The following is a 20,871-nucleotide window of genomic DNA, read 5'->3' as shown; positions in this document are numbered from 1 at the left end:
ATCCCTGTATAGTCATACACCCCTGTCCGCCATCCCTGTATAGTCATACACCCCCGTCCGCCATCCCTGTATAGTCATACACCCCCGTCCGCCATCCCTGTATAGTCATACACCCCCGTCCGCCATCCCTGTATAGTCATACACCCCCGTCCGCCATCCCTGTATAGTCATACACCCCCGTCCGCCATCCCTGTATAGTCATAAACCCCCGTCCGCCATCCCTGTATAGTCATACACCCCTGTCCGCCATCCCTGTATAGTCATACACCCCCGTCCGCCATCCCTGTATAGTCATACACCCCCGTCCGCCATCCCTGTATATTCATACACCCCCGTCCGCCATCCCTGTATAGTCATACACCCCCGTCCGCCCCCTATCCCTATGTGCTGCCTGTATAGTCCTGTAACCCGATCCCAACCTACTGTATAGTAATACACCCCAATCCATCCCCCCCATATAGTCATACACACCTATCCCTCTGTGACCTGTGTATACCCTGTAGAGGGTGTATACCTGTATATACACATGTCCAGGTCTCTGCTGAGACCCCCTAATAATGACAAATAATAATAATGATAATAGACTAACCATGGATTGCTGCTCAGTGAGTTCTTTTTAACTTTTTTTGAATCAAAATATCGCCAGTTTGGCACGGCAAGTGGGTGTGGTTTGCAAAAAGGGGTGTGTCATAATTATCGGTCAATTATCGTTACCGCGGCTACATGTGCGATAAACCGCGATATTGATTTAGGCCAATATCGCCCAGCCCTACCTACAGGTATTGCAAGTACAGGTATTGCAAGTTCAGTTATCAGTAGTGTGTAAGTTCATGAGTGAGTGGAGGGCGGGACAGGAGAGGAGGAGGGTGGAGATAAGGCGAGAGGGAAAGGAGAGGGGAGACCACGCCCACTTTCTCTCAGCCAGGATAAAAATTAATTTATTCTTCTGAGCCGAACAACTGGGGATATCTCAGCAAGCGTACAAGATATACACAGTTTACGGCTCTTTTTTAAAGGGTAACCAAGGGCTTTTTAACTGAGTAATTTCATTTTTTTTTTGTTATCTAAATTATAGTTACGCTTTAAGTAAGAGGTAAAAGCAAGAAAAAAAATATACTTTTTATAATGGTGTTCAACCAGACTGGAATATGTCTACATAAACAAGGATATCAGTTATATCCCATGTGGCTTTTATGTCATAGTTGACAAGGGAAATGTTGAACATGCTTTACATAAGCTGTGTGCAAAAACAGCACAACAAATTTTGTGTGGTTTGGCAATTAGGAGCAAGAATGTGGACAATAATAAGGACACATAGAACATTCACTTTCAAAAGGCTCCTCTGCCACTGCCTGAGCTCCCTTCTGACAGACACCCAAGTTTCGGCCAGTGATTGGCTGACCAACCGATCACTTCAGAGTTCGGCTCAAAAGTTTCAGCAGCGGCTGCGGGCAGAAGCGAGAAGGACACCAGGGATTGTGGAGAGGTTAGACTTATTATTTTACACTAGGGCAAGAGCTACACGGACAGTGCTAACAGTATATATACAGCCCTTGCTGCATAATTATCAAGCCCTGTTATAGGCTCAGTAAGCGAGCGCCGATCTAGCAGATCAGCGCTTGCTTAAATTAGTGATTGGACTGTGAATCATGGCTCTAAGGCGTGGCTCAGAGCCCTGCGGCTTCATCGTCTGAGTAGCCTATCAGCTGACAGGCCTCTCAGACACTGCTGCCCTCGGAGCCGGGAAGCTGCGAAGCACAGGAGAGAAGACCGGGAGCGAGGAGAGGTAAGGTATCAGTTTGGGCAAGGGCTGCATGGACGTTGCTAACAATGTCCATGAAGCCCTTACTGCTCGATTATCGAACAGTCTAATAGGTCGAGCAGATCTGCGTTCGTTTACTAAAATAATCGGGTCATAGTCGGCCTGTTTAATAGGACCCTTAATCTGCTAGGACAACAAGGTGGTGATTTAAGACTTCCTCAGACTCCATTAGACATTGCAACTGTGCTGGAGCCACTGATCAAAGCTGTTTCCTAATAGAGCAGAGCTAAAAAGCAGCCTGTAAAAGTCTGTTTATGTGCCTTCAAAAAGCAGAGCTATAAAAAATGGTAATTACAAATTTACAAGTTCCAAAAAATAAAACAAAAGTACTACCGATATTTTGGCAAATCAACAATGTAAATCTTCCACCCAAGAGCACCTTGCCCTAAGACCACTTTAAAACTTACTGTTCCTAGCGGTGGCTTTATTTTCCATTACCACCCCAGCCTGTGTTATATTCTTAGGGATGATTTCTTGTCACATTACTCCAAGAAATCAGAGAAATGATTGGTATGTTTGTGTTTCACTGGGTGAGATTAATGGCCTCTGAAAAGAGTCACGTAGGTGTAAGCAGTGACTGACTGATGGCTGTTGATCACAAATCTATTTTATAACCAACTGCTGTCAGCCATCAAAATGCGGAAAAAAAAAACAGAACATTTAAGAAAGAATTTATTTTCATGACAAATCTTTTCGGCACAGACCTCTGGTTTTAAATGAAAACCCGCAACCTAGATTTTACACCACATTTTAAATTCTACATGTAAGAACTAACAAGAATAATAACAGAACTCAGGATCTCATTCCTTGCTGTAAGCACACACAGACTACCATTACGTCTTCTAAATTTACCATTCACTCTGAAAGGACACCAGCTATCAGCTCACTGAGGACTCAGATTACATGCTGCCCATGGAAGCCTCTGAACAAGGAAGGGTGGCTGGAGAGAGCCAGAGGGGGAGACTGGAAAGAGACTACAGGGCTTTAAAGAGTAACTAAAAATAACTTTTGATATGTCAAAAGTAAATGATCACAGCAGGTCTCAGTGCTGCCTGCGACCCACTGTGACCAAGAGATATAGCCAGGGAGAAAGCGCAGCAGCACCATCCACTTCCCATCTGTACCTCCTGGTCGGCTAATTACAACAATGTAAATCTATGGGGCTACACTGTCTGAATAAGTAAGGGCCCTATTACACGGAGCTATAATCTGCCAAATCAGGCCAATTCGGCAGATCATCGCTCCAAGTATAAAAGACAGTGATCAGCTGATGACAAACATCATCGGCCAATTGGGTCTTTTGGTCCTGACCTTTAATCATCAGCCACCTTCCGAGCATCGCTATGTGTAATAGTGATGCACGGACAGCAGCTGATGAATGTGTAAAGAGAACATATTAAAAACTTTTACAAACGCCTCTGCACTCCCTGATATCCTGCTAGCTTCGGGGTGCTCCCGGCAGTGTCTTAAGTGACAGGCCGCTCAGCAAATCACTGGACACAGTGACTTCTGACACTGCTGGGAGAGGACCGAAGCTAGTAGGACATCAGGGAGCACAAAGGTATGTAGAAGGGTTGCACGGACATCGATATGCTGCATTATCGGGCTGTATATGGGCTCAGTAAGAGAGCGCAGATTTAACAGATGGGCGCTCACTTTAGTCAAGCCTTTGAGCAGTGTAATACGACCCTTAGACATGCTGTGATCAATAACTTTTGCCATGGCAGGTGACATTTCAAAAATTATTTTTAATGACTGACTCGCTAAGAAAGTATTATATACTATAAGTATTAGATAACTTACAGCGGTTCGCTTCACTATCACTGTAAATTCGCTCATCTCTATTGAAAAGTTAACTGAGAAAACAGCTACATTTTAACTAAATTTTTCCAAGATGCCAAAGGTTAGAATTATCAATTAAAGGGACTAAAGGCTACTACATAAATTAATAATTTATACTAGATTCCTAAACCCTATTAAATATCAATAGTTGCTGTTCTCGATTCTTGCTTAATATGATCAGTTCAATATTTAGTGCAGGTGAGGCGCACTATCAATATACGTTAATGTTAATGGTATTACTGGTTTGGGCTGAGTGGACAGACCACGTTTACAGATTGATGTCAGAGCCCACCTGCTTACTCAGCACTTTAACCCCTATTCCACAGGCCGATTGCTCAAAATGTAATCTGCCGTCAGCTTCACCCCCACACGTAATAGGAGATGTGTGGCTGCTGGCTGATTAACGCTGAAGCCGCATGTTGTTTATGCAGCCCAGGTCGCATTATTATAGAGCCGGCTTGGGCCGTCTGATACAGCTTTTTGTCTTTCTTTAGTTATGTCTGCCAAGTACCGCAGGTCAGGCAGTAGATTTGCATTGTAAAGCCTGTCTTCACTGCTGCAGATCTAGCTGAATCGGCACATAGCAGAACAATCTTTAAAAAGGCTGCCTGGTATTAGAGGGAATGATCTAATCTTTTTTTATTTATCAGAAACAGCACCAGTCTTCAGGCTGTGTCTGGTAGTTCAGCTATCTCCTATTCAAATGAATAGGGCCAAAATGCAGTGCCACACAACATGAGAAGTCCCTGCGGAAAAGATCCTTTCTTTAATCCTAGACAAGCATCAATTGCTGTGAAAAAGTGAAAGCAATGTCACTTTTTCGGCATGTTGGCCAAGCCTAACAGACATTGGTGTGATAATAACGGTAACATATTAGCTACACATCTTAATTTTACAGCAGGATTCTGTTCTTCTGTAGGGTACTTTGGCTTCAATCCAACACTGCAGAACAATTACAGTAAAAATCCAGAAAATGCGTTTGATCGGTCTTGGAAAAAATGCACCTGAACATTTTCTGAAACAATGCCCTAAGTGTAGTCTTCACAGAGCTGATCTCCTTCATGGGCTCTGGCATTGTCCAAAACTACATAAATATTGGACAGAGATCAGGGAACTAAAAAACTCCATTTGGTGTATTGCGCTCAGGGCCGCCATCAGGAATTTCAGGGCCCCATACAACCAAAGTGTCTGGGCCCCCCACATTAATAAAAAAAAAAAAAAAAATTGTGTGTTTGCCCCACGCCTTGCTGGGAGGTATAATTTGGTTCAGATCAATTCTAGAGAACTGGCTCATATTCCCCATTTTCCCCAGTGGCTTAAAATGTAACCTCTGTTATACAGTTATAAAATTGTAGAAATTAAATATGAACAAGGTGCAATTCAAATAGACACTTACTTGTATAGCTGCCTCTTGTGCTCTGTATGCAGTGCATTATATTCACCCCTGCAACGTACAATTTATAGCGTGTCTACAAGCCCAGCGGGGCTCATTATGATGGAGACTAAAACTTATACAAGAGTGGGGTAGGGGTTCCCCTGTATTCAGAATGCTGTTGAGTACTAGGCAATGCCCCGTTTGGGGTTATTGAATTTCGAGGGTCTGGGGGGCTGTTTGATTTGTATATGTTCACCAATATCCCCCCCGGTATGCTCACTAACATAGAATATGTTGATAAGGCTAATATAATGAGGCTGTTCCATGTTAGTGAGCATATACAAATCATCCCCCCCCCAGGCAGACTAGTTTAGCTCACCCAAGACAGTGATAGCGAATACATGGCGGTGAGAACGCTTTCTAGGAGATCCTGTTTGTGCAGCAGAGGTGTCTTTATCCTGCTCTGCATAGACCCTCGAAATTCAATAACCCCAAACGGGGCATTGCCGAGCACTCAGCAGCATTCTGAATACAGGGGAACCCCTACCCCACTTTGTATAAGTTTTAGTCTCCATCATAATGAGCCCCGCTGGGCTTGTAGACACGCTATAAATTGTACGTTGCAAGGGTGAATATAATGCACTGCATACAGAGCACAAGAGGCAGCTATACAAGTAAGTGTCTATTTGAATTGCACCTTGTTCACATTTAATTTCTACAATTCTATAACTGTATAACAGAGGTTACATTTTAAGCCACTGGGGAAAATGGGGTATATGAGCCAGTTCTCTAGAATTGATCTCACACACAGACACCAGCACACATGTATACACACATACAGACACCAGCACACCAGGGCACGATGAAGTTTGAACTTCTGCAACCTGGAGAAATCACCTGATATCACCTGCAGTCCTATGTAAAACCACATAACACAGTGGTATCTCTGAGTACAGATAATGTAGATGTCACCTGCAGTCCTATGTAACACCACAGATAACAGTGATATCTCTGAGTACAGATAATGTAGTAGTCACCTGCAGTCCTATGTAACACCACAGATAACACAGTGATATCTCTTGAGTACAGATAATGTAGTAGCTGTCACCTGCAGTCCTATGTAACACTACAGATAACACAGTGATATCTCTGAGTACAGATAATGTAGTAGTCACCTGCAGTCCTATGTAACACAACAGATAACACAGTGATATCTCTGAGTACAGATAATGTAGTAGCTGTCACCTCGGGGCGCCCCTACTAAATGATGTTCTACAAAATAAGAAAAGTGTCATACAGGGACTCACAGGTGACGTCTTCTTTGATCTGAGGCGTCACTTTCCCTTTTCCTCTCCATCCGGCCCAGACCTCCATGATGATTCCTTCCAGATACGTTTCATCCCCTTAGAACCTGCGAGACAAACAATTTAGGCTCCGCACATTTCTAGCAACTTCCTTTCCTTTCTCCCCCCTGTAGGCTCCCATAGTAACTGCGCTGTGTGGGATGTCCCCTGTATGTAGGATCCCCTGCTGTGCCCCCTGTATGTAGGATTCCCAGCTGTGCCCCCATGAGCTAATAATGTCCCTAGAGGTGGCCCCCATGCACTAATAATGCCCACAGAGATGCCCCCATGAGTTAATAATGCCCCCAGAGGTGCCCCCATATACTAATAATGCCCCCAGAGGTTCCCCCATGAGCTAATAATGCCCCCAGAGGTGCCCCCATATACTAATAATGCCCCCAGAGGTGGCCTCATATACTAATAATGCCCCCAGAGGTGCCCCCATATACTAATAATGCCCCCAGAGGTGCCCCCATATACTAATAATGCCCCCAGAGGTGCCCCCATATACTAATAATGCCCCAAAGGTGCCCCCATATACTAATAATGCCCCCAAAGGTGCCCCCATGAACTAATAATGCCCCCAGAGGTGCCCCCATGAACTAATAATGCCCCCAGAGGTGCCCCCCATATACTAATAATGCCCCCAGAGGTTCCCCCATACACCAATAATGCCCCCAGAGGTGCCCCCATACACCAATAATGCCCCCAGAGGTGCCCCCATATACCAATAATGCCCCCAGAGGTGCCCCCATATACTAATAATGCCCCCAGAGGTGCCCCCATACACCAATAATGCCCCCAGAGGTGGCCCCATATACTAATAATGCCCCCAGAGGTGCCCCCATACACCAATAATGCCCCCAGGGGTGCCCCCATACACCAATAATGCCCCCAGAGGTGCCCCCGTAAACCAATAATGCCCCCAGAGGTGCCCCCATACACTAATAATGCCCCCAGAGGTGCCCCCATATACTAATAATGCCCCCAGAGGTGCCCCCATATACTAATAATGCCCCCAGAGGTGCCCCCATACACCAATAATGCCCCCAGAGGTGCCCCCATACACTAATAATGTCCCCAGAGGTGCCCCCGTAGACCAATAATGCCCCCAGAGGTGCCCCCATACACTAATAATGTCCCCAGAGGTGCCCCCGTAGACCAATAATGCCCCCAGAGGTGCCCCCATACACTAATAATGCCCCCAGAGGTGCCCCCATACACTAATAATGCCCTCAGAGGTGCCCCCATATACTAATAATGCCCCCAGAGGTGCCCCCATATACTAATAATGCCCCCAGAGGTGCCCCTAAAAAAACCAAACATCCTACTCACCTAATCCGCGCTGTGCAGGCAGCAGCTCTTCCTCCTCCTCTTCGGGCTCCATCTTGCGAGCCGCAGGGACGGGACTTCCGGCAGACGTGATGACGTCACATCATCACGCCTGCCGGAGGGGCACATGACCACGGCCCGGCCTCCCATAGGCTGCTGGTATGAAGTGCCGGCAGCCTATGGGAGAGAATACAGGAGGAGGACGCTGACAGGTCCTTCTCCTGTATTCTGATCGCTTTAATGTTCCGCCCGCTGTGCGGGCGGAACATTAAAGCGATCAGTGCATCCCGAGAAGCTGCGCGGCCGCAGCTTTTCGGGATGCTCAAAAACAGTTGGCAAGGGGGGCCGTGCGGGCCCCCCTAGCGTAGCGGTCGGGGGGCGGCGGCCGGCGGGCCCGCCGGGCCCCCTACCGTGTCTCTTAGGGTCCGGGCCCCATACGGCAGTACCACTTGTACTGCCCTATCGGCGGCCCTGATTGCGCTACCCAACGATCCACTCCCATGTATTTTCCATTATCATTCAGTGAATTTGGATGGTGTAGAAACCCGCATATTTTTACCGCAGGGAACCAATGTTGTTTTACTTGTTACTATGAAATGTATATTACGACACTGAATAAAGGATTCTATTCCCACTATCTCTGAAGTCAAAGATACCGTTTTATATCTCCTCCATTTGGAGAAAATCAATGCATTACATAGTCCGAATTCATCTCTAAAGAATTTTTTCAAAAAATGGAGGTTAATAATAGCTGAACTATTATCTCGCACTGAAATCATCACCTTAATGTCCTGTTTTAAAAATACAAAATGGTATATGGAAGCTGATGCCGCCAATACACTAGGAAAACTCAAAATTCCTGCTTCCACTAATTGAAAATATGTTATTCACTAAGCGCCTATCTCTGACTTCAGACGGGGAGTGGCGGGCTGGTCGTGTGTCTTGTGTTTTGTATGTCGTGTGTCTTGTGTTTTGTATGTCTTGTGCTTTATGTTATGTCCTTCGTAAATTTTACTTTTATTTTATATTATTCATCTGTCTTGTCTAGTTTCTCAGTCTATTGTCTCTCTTCAAGGTATTCTGTTATTAGGTCCGAGTAAAGGCCCTATTCCACGGAACGATTATCGTCCGTATTCGGCCGCTATCGGCCGCTACGGACGATAATCGTCCCGTGGAATACAGTGCAACGATCAGCCGACATCGTTCATGTCGGCTGATCGTTGCAGTCGCTTGTTATTCAACATGTTGAAAAACAAGCGACTGATAAAGCAGCGATCTGCTGCCGTTGCTCCGTTGAATAGGAGCGTTGGCAGCAGACGCTGCTATATCCTATGGGCTGCCCAGACGATCAGCGATCACCCGGGCAGAGCCAGGAACAGACTATAAACAGGGAACAGGTCATAAAGGAAAGACTGAGATTTCTCTTCTTTTCAAATCCATTCCTGGCTTTGGCTTCCAAAATCTGTCAGATAAATCTTTCTGTGTAAACGCACCATAAGGATGGGCACTTGAACTAAAATGACAAATGATAAGATATAGATACAGCCACAACCTGGAATATCAGGAAATTTGTGCATACAGCTAAAATACAACTACCTTGTTTTCCTGAAAATAAGAGAGTGCCTTATATTAATTTTTGTCCCCAAAGAGGCAATCTGTCTTATTTTCGTGGGATGTCTTATTTTTCGCGAGTGGCACGGGGAGGGATGAAGAGTGGTAAGCGGCTCGGGACAAGCACTGGAGGGGAGGGAGGGTGTAAGCTGCGATGGGTGGTGGTGGACGGCCTTACTTTCTGGGGGCACCCTACTTCCGGGGTGGGGGTGCCTTATTTTCAGGGGGATGCCTTACTTTGGGCTAGTTGGTAGACTAGTTAGGGTGTCTTATTTTAGGATGTCTTATTCTCTAGGAAACATGGTAGATGACCAAGCAATTGTCTTAAATTTTTTTCATCTTCACCTTCCAAAAGCCATAATTTATCATCAATATACCCATATGAGGATTTGTTTTTTGAGACAGCAAAATTTACTTTTAGTGGAACTTTTTCGGGGTTCAAATGGCTTTTTGATCTCTTTTTTGGAAGGCAGATTTTTAATACTCTTATAGTATTCCCCATGTGGGATAAATAATGATATAATTTTATATAGGGAAAAGGGTAGCAGAAGTGTAGAGTAAGGGTCGGTCAATAAACCTTCAGTTATATGATGCATTTGATGCAGAATTTGCATGTCCATGTGGCTGTTATAAAGCAATACTGGTCATTCACAGCTTAGAGCAGCAACCACACAAGGTATTGAACCACACAAGGTAAAAGAATAGGTTCAATATATAGTTTTAAAGATTAAAAAGTCACTGTCGTGAATTTTTTTTTGCAGAAATCAATAGTCCAGGCGATTTTAAAAAACTTTGTAATTGGGTTTATTAGCCGAAAAATGAATTTTTATCATGAAAAAGCAGTTTGAGGCTCTCCCCCTGTCTTCATTGTTCTCCTATGGAGAGAGAAAAAAGGGAAACCAAAACAGGACAACAAAGAGTTAATTAAAAGCTACATTACCCTCTGTCCTCTTTCCCCCCCTCCTCTCTTCATAGAACACACTGGACACGACTGATTGAGATTTCCTGATTCTGAGAAGTGGATGACGGAGAGGAGAGGAGGGGGGGACCTGGGAAAAGGCTTTTTAAATGCAGATAATGGCCTAATAAACCCAATTACAAAGTTTCTTAAAATCACCTGGACTATTGATTTCTGCAAAAAAAAAATTCACAACAGTGACTCTTTAAAGCGATTCTGTACCCACAATCTGTCCCCCCCCCCCCCCAAACCACTTGTACCTTCGGATAGCTGCTTTTAATCCAAGATCTGTCCTGGGGTCCATTCGGCAGGGATCCTGCAGCTCTGTGTCTTACGGCCGGGGCTTACATTTGTATATGCATTAGGCTGGCACCACCTCTCCGGCCTTCCTCCCCACCCTCATCATCATTGGGAATGATCCAGGAACATTTACTGCTGTTTGAGCTTTGCGCAGGTGTATTAACGATCCAGCCCATATTCATTATGCACACAGGTGGGGAAAAGGAAGCAATCTGCCTGGAGCATTCCTAATGATGAGGAGGGTGGGGAGGAAGGACAGAGAGGGTGTGCCAGCCTAATGCATATACAAATATAAGCCCCGGCCGTTAGACACAGCGCTGAAGGATTAAAAGTTGTTTTTATGACAATAACTGCATCCCGAACGGACCCCAGGACAGATCAAGGCTATCTGAAGCTATCTGAGGGTACAAGTAGTTTGGGGGGTCAGATTGTGGGTACAGAGTCGCTTTAAGTCTTGATGTATGCTCTTTGAAAACTTACTCATTAGGCAGCTTCTGACACTTCACAGTTTTTCTGACCTTTTACGGCTTCTAACCTAACCAAGCCGCTCAGGAAACACTTGACTTTGGAGAACAACAGCATCGCCAAATACAAAGATCTACCAACTGGTACAAACTTAACCCAATAACGAACAAGACCGTATTTTTGGTCCTAAGAATAAATTGTAAATTTACTGAAGCACACCTAGTTTTGTAATGTTCTGCAGTGTAAGACAAGTTTTAAGGTACTCTACAAAAGATTAAAATAACCTCTGGATATTAGTTTCAGTATTTGACGCCATCCCAGACTTGTCCTTTTACAGTGTATTCACATGTACAGGATCCGCAATAGATCCGCAGCAGATTTAATGCTGTGTTCAGTTATTTAGTTCAAATCTGCTGCGGATCCTCATCACCAAAACTGCTGCAATATGGTACGTGTGAAGCTAAAAGGTATTTTCTGGGTATACAAATAAAAATTTATTGGGCCCAAAATGCAGAAATATAATAAAATATACGATCAAATACTTTTCCATTGCAATTATTGAAGCCAAAGCCTTGAACAGACTATAAACAGGAAACAGGTTATAAAGGAAAGACTGAGATTTGTCCTTTTTTCAAATCCATTCCTGGCTTTGTCTTCACCAATTTCAACCAAAAATCTGCATGTGTGCACACACCAGGTCCAGTCTCCTGAAGGCAACTTTTAGTCTTGTGCTGGTTGGAAGAAAAAAAAAAGACTAAACACGTAGTCCCAGCCAGTACAAGCGCCCATCAATCACATCTTCTCTCTAGGTGTGCAGATGACCTAGGAAATACAACACTTCCTGTGTTTAGACTCTGAAAAAAAAAAGTCAGAACACAGGAAGTGCTGTGTTTTCCATGATAACTAAATATAAATAAATAAATAAATAAATGGATGTAAATTGCAAACTTGCTTTAGATCACTGATGATTTAGGTTTTGAAAGTTATAACCCCAGTTACACTTTAAGGTTCATATTTTGTTGAGACAAGTTTAAAATATAATAATAAAAATAATATATAATAAATTGGGTATAACCGGCAATATCTGATGCAGAGAACTAGGTCATCCCCCAATAGATGGGGCAGATTTCATAAGCTAGACCGATCACTTTGAATTTGTTTTAATGCTGCCGTATAGAGCGCTTGCTTTCTCTGTGGCATCTGTAAAATTACTTTCTATCTAAATGAGCTCTCCGTATTCATTTCCTTCTTTATATTAACTCTGTTAAACTCATTTTTCTAAATTTTAAATCTGATATTTGGTATCTGGTGCTAAGAAGATTGCCTCAACTGCTATGCAAATGTTACTCATTATAAGTAAAACGGATTCTGGCTGTATAAATGTCCTTTCAGACGGCATTCAGGGCCAGCTAATTTAGATGAATGCTGCTAAAGTACGGAAGTCTTTGGAAATGATATCTGCAGAGGTGCCATGGAGTAATTGACACATAATACACACCCACACACCAGAGCCATTGACTGACACCGGTTGAAATGCTTTGAAGTGTGACTTTTTTTTATTAATAGAGTCAAATTTAACACATAAAATAACTCAATTCATTTCTAATCACTGTGATTCTTTTCACGTAATATACCATGTAATTGCCATTTAACCGTCCTTTATTTGATTTTAGACATAATATATGGTAAAATACATACTATTGACTATATAGTTCCTTAGAAGTCAGAAGCAATAATAAATGTATTTAATGTATACTTAAAGTGAATGTACCCTCAGGTACATTTGCTTTAACCCCTTCGTGCTGCACCTAGTTTGGGCCTTAATGACCAGGCTAATTTTTCAAAATCTGACCTGTCTCACTTAATGCTCTTATAGCTCAGTGATGCTTTAACGTATGCTAGCGATTCTGAGATAGTTTTTTCGTGACATATGGCACTTTATGTTAGTGGCAAAATTTGGTCACTACTTTGTGTGTTTTTTGTGAAAAACATCAAAATATCATGAAAAATTTAAAAAATTTGCATTTTATGAACTTTGAAATTCTCTGCTTCTAAAAAAAGAAAGTCGTAGCACATAAATTAGTTACTAAGTCACATTACCAGTATGTCTTCTTTATTCTGGCATAATTTGGTAAACATATTTAACTTTTTTAGGGTGTTATGGGGCTTAGAAATTTATCAGCAAATTATCACATTTTCGTGAAACTGATTTTTTTAGGGACCAGTTCTTTTTTTAAATGGATTTAGAAGTCTGGTATCCTGAAAACCCCCATAAGTGACCCCATTTTGGAAACTACACACCTTAAAGAATTAATCTAGGGGTATAATGAGCATTTTAACCCTACAGGGGCTGGAGGAAAGTATTCACAATTAGGCAGTAAAAAAATTGGAAAATTTTAATTTTCCAATAATATATACGTTTAGATTAAAGTTTCTCATTTTCAAAAGGAATATGAGACAAAAAGCACCCCAAAATTTGTAATGCAGGTTCTCTTGAGTACAACGGTACCCCATATGTGGGCGTAAACCACTGTATGGGCACACAGCAGGGCTCAGAAGGAAGGGAGCGCCAATTAGCTTTTCCAATGCAAATTTTGCTGAAGAAGTTTCTGAGCGCCAGGTGCGTTTGCAGTGCCCCTGTAGTGTCAGCAGAGAGAAAACCCCCCATAAGTCACCCCATTTTGGAAAGTGCACCCCTCAAAGAATTCATCTTGGTGTGTGGTGACCATTTTGACCCCACAGGTATTACAGGAAAGTATTCAAAAGAAGACAGTAAAAATTAAAAACTCAAATTCTTCCAATAATATGTTCGTTTAGTTTGAAATTTTTCAATTTCACGAGGAACAAGAGGAAAAAAGTACCCCAAAATTTGTAACGCAGGTTCTCCTAAGTGAAAAGGTACCTCATATGTGGGCGTAAACCACTGCATGGGCACACAGGAGGGCTCAGAAGGAAAGGAGCGCCAATTAGCTTTTACAATGCAGATTTTGCTGAAGAAGTTTCCGAGCGCCAGGTGCGTTTGCAGAGCCCCTGTAGTGTCCGCAGAGTAAAATCTCCCAATAAGTCACCCCATTTTGGAACGTGCACCCCTCAAAGAATTTATTTTGGGGTGTGGTGAGCATTTTGACCCCACAGGTATTTGAGGAAAGTATTCAAAAGTAGACAGTAAAAATGAAAAGCTCGATTTTTTCCAATAATATGTTCCTTTAGTTTGAAATTTCTCAATTTCACGAGGAACAGGAGAGAAATGTCACCCCAATATATGTAAAGCAGGTTCTCCTGAGTAGAACGGTACCCCATATGTGGGCATTAACCACTGCATGGGCACACAGCCGGGCTCAGAAGGGAAGGAGCGCCAATTAGCATTTTCAGTGCAGATTTTTCTGAAGAAGTTTCTGAGCGCCAGGTGCGTTTGCAGAGCCCCTGTAGTGTCAGCAGAATAGATTCCCCCCAAAAGTCACCCCATTTTGGAAAGTGCACCCCTCAAAGAATTCATCTTGGGGTGTGGTGACCATTTTTACCCCACAGGTATTAGAGGAAAGTATTCAAAATTGGCCAGTAAAAATGAAAAACTCGAATTTTTCCAATAATATGTTGGTTTAGTTTGAAATTTCTCAATTTGACGAGGAACAGGAGAGAAAACGTACCCCAAAATCTGTAACAGGTTCTCCTGAGTACAACGGTACCCCATATGTGGGCATAAACCACTGTATGGGCACACAGCAGGGCTCAGAAGGGAAGGAGCGCCAATTTACAGGAGCAAAACTGCAGCTAGTAATGGTTATTAGAATAGCGCAGTTACTAAAATAAAATAAAAAAAAATTAGATTACAGGTAATGTGGGGTGGTTATGGGCAACCTGAGGTGGTTACGGGTAATGTGGGGTGGTTACGGGCAACGTGGGGTGGTTACGGGCAACGTGGGGTGGTTACAGGCAACCTGCTGTGCTTACAGACAATCTGGGATGGTTACGGGAAACGTGGGGTGGTTACGGGCAACCTGCAGTGCTTACAGACAATCTGGGGTGGATACGGGCAACGTGGGGTGGTTACGGGCAACATGCAGTGCTTACAGACAATCTGGGGTGGTTACGGGCAACGTGGGGTGGTAACGGGCAACCTGCAGTGCTTACAGACAATCTGGGGTGGATACGGGCAATGTGGGGTGGTTACGGGCAACCTGCAGTGCTTACTGACAATCTGGGGTGGTTACGGGCAATGTGGGGTGGTTACGGATAAACTGAAGTTCTTATAGGCAATCTGGAGGGGGTCAGAGGCGACGCGGCGTGGTCAGAGGCGACGCGGCGTGGTCAGAGGCGACGCGGCGTGGTCAGAGGCGACGCGGCGTGGTCAGAGGCGACGCGGCGTGGTCAGAGGCGACGCGGCGTGGTCAGAGGCGACGCGGCGTGGTCAGAGGCATCGCGGCGTGGTCAGAGGCATCGCGGCGTGGTCAGAGGCATCGCGGCGTGGTCAGAGGCAACGCGCGGTGGTTACGTGCAATCTGGGGGGTTTACATGTAATCTGGCATGATTACGGGGAACCTGGGGGGGTTATGTGCAACCTGGAAGGGTTACAGACAATCAGGGATTGTTACTGATGAACTGAAGTGCTTATAGGTAATCTGGGGTGGGTACATGTAATTTGGGGTGGTTACGGGCAATCGGGAGGGGGAAACTGGCAACGTGCGGTGGTTACGGGCAACGTGCGGTGGTTACGGGCAATCTGGGGAGGGGTTAGGGGTAATTTGGGAGTAAACTGCAATTATTACTATAATAAAAAGTGTGTGTTTTATTTTTTTGTATGTTTGTCACTTTTTGTACTTTACATATTCATTTTCACTATATTACTATGATTACTGTGATATTTTCTATCTCAGTAATCGTAGTTCAGTGACAGAGACCAAATCGGTCTCTGTCACTTTAAATTTTCAGAGTTGGCTGGTTGTGAAGCGCATGCGCACTTCATAACCAGCCAAGACGTCGAGGAGGACGGAGCTCCAGGATCAGGTGAGTATATGGGGAAGGGGGGGGGTGACTGGGGGACGGGGGTGAAAGGGGGGGTGGGGGGCGACATCACTTTTTATCCCCTGTCACCAATCATTCATGGTGACAGGGGATAAAAAGTGCCAGGAGCACATGGTACAAGCGATCAGCGGTATATAGTATATACCACTGATCGCTTGTATCGGGACCCAACACGGGGGGTCCCCGATGACTGCCCCATGCTCTCCGCTCTCCGGCGATCGTCGGTTAGGGGGGGGGGGCCGGGACAGACCCCACACACTGCCCCAACCCCTCAGCTACCTCCGGTAGCCGGGGGGTTGGGGTGGGGGCCGTCCCGGCCCCGCAGCCATATTCTCTGCCATCGCCGTAAAAAGCTGATGGCAGCAGAATAAGGACCCTTAGTGACCGCCGTAAAAAGCCGTATCGGCGGTCACTAAGGGGTTAAAGGAGAAGTCAGTTAAAAATTTTTATGAAAAAGAAAAAAAAGAGAAAAAAAAAAAAAAAGAGAAAACCCCTGCCCCTCTATGACGCGTCTCCATGAATTCTAATGGAGCCGCATCTCAGAGGGGTGGGCAGAACATCACACTGGGGCCGAGTTGGCTTGCTTTCAGTGCTTCAGCCCGGATCTGTTGCCCGTGAATAGAACGGCCCTGTACACAGGAACCAGCCATGGTTCAAAATAAGGACAAAAACAATAAAAGGCTCTGTAATAATATAATATGTGTACCAAGGATCTCAGGCACTGCTGTTGCAGAATGTAAATAACAGTATTAACACTGTGGGATGACCTGCCCTATACCTCACCCAGGTAGTTTCCATGAATGGATGAGCATCATTGTGCGTGTCATGGTGTACACGGCTGTCTTGCGGACCTTCTTCACAGAACCAATTTCAACAAAAAACGACACCCCATAAGCAGAGCAGTAAATGTGCCTGGCTCTCTTATCGTAATTAAACTATTGAACCTCAGTAATTCACAAGCCAGATGGCTACAATAGATTTAATAGATCTGCCTGACGGTCCTTGGGTCAGAAGTGCTCATGAATAATTAACAAAAGCCAGCGTTAAGTACAATGACAATGCTATGGATGTAAGCCCATTTATAAACAAGCCTATAAATAATCCCTAAACTAGAAGCTGACAATTTCATAAGACACTGGTGCATAGGTCATGGCCCAATATGCAGAGCTGCATGCAAAACCAGCCTTAAAATATCATCACTACAGCCATTACCTGCACGGCTGGTTATACTGAATTCATACAACTTCCTGTGCCACCCCAAGAAGGAAAATCTATGATATCAATGGAGGATACTACTTACCCTTTCATACAAAGCAAATATACTTTGGAAAACCAATAGGTCATGTTAACTGGTTATACTTTTCCAAAGCTGTTAATACTGTTGGACTATTCTTAGGATACGGTGGGGTCCAATTCTAGTAACCCTTACAAAGTAATTGGGGGGGGGGGGAGGATTTCTAAGGATAAATGTATCTGTACGCCTGCTTGCATATGGTCAATCAGGCACAGGAAGAGGCTATGCCCCCATTACACCTTGCTGCACTCCCTGCTTGACCATCAGGCAACCAGGGTATACATCAGCAGAGTCACGCAAAAATCAGTGATTCTTTGCGAAAGTACACTAGGTGCAGTGATGATTAATCCCACGTCCCCTGACTTAAAGGGGTAGTGCGGCGGTAAATAATTATTCACAGAATAACACACATTACAAAGTTATACAACTTTGTAATGTATGTTATGTCTGTGAATGGCCCCCTTCCCCGTGTCCCACCACCCCCACCTGTGTACCCGGAAGTGTTGTGCGCTATACATACCTGTCATGTGCCGACTCGTCTCCGATCTTCAGTTAGCGATGACGTCTTCGGGCGGCCGGGCCGAATCCCTCCGACCGTCCTGAGTGCCGGCCGCCCTCTGCCGCGTCATCGGCTGCTCAGCCGCGATTGGCTGAGCCAAACTGTGCTCAGCCAATCGCGGCTGAGCATCTCCTGAAACTCCCTCTGCGCATGGCACTTGTGTATGTAGTTAGGTTTTATTTTTCTTTGTTTTCTTTTGATATTTGCTAGAATATGAGTAGTATTGGAGAGAGCTATAGCATGACTGACTCATTGTTTCAAGAGTCACACAGCATACTCACAGTACATGACTGTCATTTTTTGGACTTTTATTGTGCTATTGTTATAAATGTCTAACTATATATGTTTGATAAAACAAAATAAAAAATATCTGATTAAAAAAATAAATAAAAATACAGCTGCTGAAGAGAACGCTGCATGTACCGGTCACGGCTGCAGCAGAAGCTTTATACTGAAGAAAAAGAAGTTTTATTATCCGGGCACGAGGCAGGCAGAGGCGGGCAGGTAGTCATCTGGGCGGCTTCAGAGGGGATGACTGACAGGCAGAGAGGCCAGGGCGGCCTAATGGTAATTAAACAACATTCCCAGAAAGACACTTCAGTACCACAACAGTACTGCAACCTGTTAACACAGTCTTAGGGCCCTACTCAACCGGACGATTATCGTTCAGATTACCGTTAAATTGTTCGAATCTAAACGATAAATGTTCGGTTGAAATGCAGTTAACAATTAACGACCGAACGAGAAATCGTCGATCGCTTTATAAGACCTGGACCTATTTTTATTGTTGCTTGTTCGCAAAACGTTCGCATTAAATAAGACGTAGTTCGGTCGTTTGCAGTAGATACGGACGCAATAGCGAAGAAAAAACGATCGCAAGTACGATCATAAGTAACGATTATCGTTCCATGGAAATAAGTAAACGTTTTTTAGGTCTTTCGCAATAGCGGTTGTTTGAAATCGTTAATAGTTAATGATTATGCGAACGATAATCGTCCGGTGGAATAGGGCCCTTAGGCACATTGATTAAATAAATAAGACATCCACTCACCTTTTCCAAAGTAGACCGGCACTAGCAGATACTGCAGTTGCTCCCACAAAAGCAGCAAGCATAAACCTCCGTCTGTTGCGCATTGGATTAGCTACTCCATGGTATCGACGGGATACAGTTGCCAGTCCTGCCACTGCTGGCAAGAAGCGCAGACGAAACATCCTATTAAAAAGAAAAAAGTTTTAAAGAATCCTGTACCATACAACGTTTTTAACAAAATGCATACAAGGTTAATATAAAGTATCTACTACTAAAAACATTTCATTCGAAAACTTAAAAAAAAAAAAAAAAACTTCGGCCAAATATACAATAATCTGTAAAGATTTTAGGCTATAACTCTGCACCATTGTAAATGCACGTTTCAGGTTTAAAGCTGCAGAGACAGCTGGACACCCTAAAGAGAAGTCTTATAGTCACTGTTGTCCTCTCAGTTTAGGTTTTCACATCACTTACACCAGGGGTGGGGAACCTTTTCCATGTCGAGGGCCGGTCGGGCATTAATAAAATCATTAGAGGGCCGCATACTGTGCGCGGCAGTTAGTAGCGGGGGTTTGCAGCACCCAGGACAAGGCATAGTATTGTTCCCCTAGTGCCCCTGCTATTGTAGTTAACCCCCAGTGATGCCCCTTGTAGTCTAGTTAACCCCCAAGTCATGTCCCTGGTAGCCTAGTTAACCCCCATCAGGCATGTCCCTGGTAGCCTAGTTATTCCCCCCCCATCAGTCATGTCTCTGGTAGCCTAGTTGTCCCCCCCATCAGTCATGTCTCTAGTAGCCTAGTTGTCCCCCCCATCAGTCATGTCCCTGGTAGCCTAGTTGTCCCCCCCCCCCCCATCAGTCATGTCCCTGGTAGCCTAGTTATTCCCCCCCCATCAGTCATGTCTCTGGTAGCCTAGTTGTCTCCCCCATCAGTCATGTCCCTGGTGGCCTAGTTATCCCCCCATCAGTCATGTCCCTGGTGGCCTAGTTGTCCCCCCCCATCAGTCATGTCCCTGGTAGCCTAGTTGTCCCCCCCCCCATCAGTCATGTCTCTGGTAGCCTAGTTGTCCGCCCCATCAGTCATGTCCCTGGTAGCCTAGTTATTCCCCCCCCATCAGTCATGTCTCTGGTAGCCTAGTTGTCTCCCCCATCAGTCATGTCCCTGGTAGCCTAGTTGTCCCCCCCCATCAGTCATGTCCCTGGTAGCCTAGTTGTCCCCCCCCCATCAGTCATGTCTCTGGTAGCCTAGTTGTCTCCCCCATCAGTCATGTCCCTGGTGGCCTAGTTATCCCCCCATCAGTCATGTCCCTGGTAGCCTAGTTGTCCCCCCCCATCAGTCATGTCCCTGGTAGCCTAGTTGTCCCCCCATCAGTCATGTCCCTGGTAGCCTAGTTGTCCCCCCCCCCCATCAGTCATGTCCCTGGGATCCTAGTTAACCCGCAAATAAAAAAATAAACATCCCACTCACCTTACCTCCGCTCCCACGCTGTCCAGGTCCTCTTCTCTCCCAGGTCCTCTGTGCCGGTCTTCTCCTGCAGGCGGCGCGCGATGAAATGACGTCATCGCGCGCGGCCCGCAGGAGACTAAAGACACGCGCCGCTCTGCTGGGGAAGAAGCCGGCACAGACAGCATCCTCCTGTGTCCGCCAGCTGTCACAGACCCCGGAGGATGCTGTGTATGCCGGCTTCTTCCCCAGCAGAGCGGCGAGCATCACAGGGGAGCTGCGGGCCGCATCGGGAGGTCTCAGGGGCCGGATGCGGCCCGCGGGCCGGAGGTTCCCCACCCCTGACTTACACCAAGGTGTAGCTAGGCTTTCCTGCACACAGGGCAAATATTAAGTTTGCCTGCAAACCCCCTGCCCCCCCCCCCCCCCCCCCACACACACACACACACACAACTCAGTCACCAAACACACACACA

General features: G+C 45.1%; 1 protein-coding gene across 1 annotated transcript in view; it reads right to left on the bottom strand.

Moving 5' to 3' along the window:
• The window catches only part of MICU1 (mitochondrial calcium uptake 1), a 190,604-nt gene that overhangs the window by 157,232 nt on the left and 12,501 nt on the right, over positions 1–20,871 (bottom strand). The window contains exon 2 of the mRNA XM_069980528.1: positions 18,975–19,136. Within this exon, the coding sequence (XP_069836629.1) occupies positions 18,975–19,135 (161 nt within the window). The 5' untranslated portion in view covers position 19,136. The remainder of the gene's footprint in view (positions 1–18,974; positions 19,137–20,871) is intronic.

Source organism: Dendropsophus ebraccatus, chromosome 8, assembly GCF_027789765.1.
Source record: "Dendropsophus ebraccatus isolate aDenEbr1 chromosome 8, aDenEbr1.pat, whole genome shotgun sequence".
Classification (NCBI taxonomy): Eukaryota; Metazoa; Chordata; class Amphibia; order Anura; family Hylidae; genus Dendropsophus; species Dendropsophus ebraccatus.
Note: the sequence above shows the minus strand (reverse complement) of the source record. Positions and strands in the feature narration are given on the sequence as shown.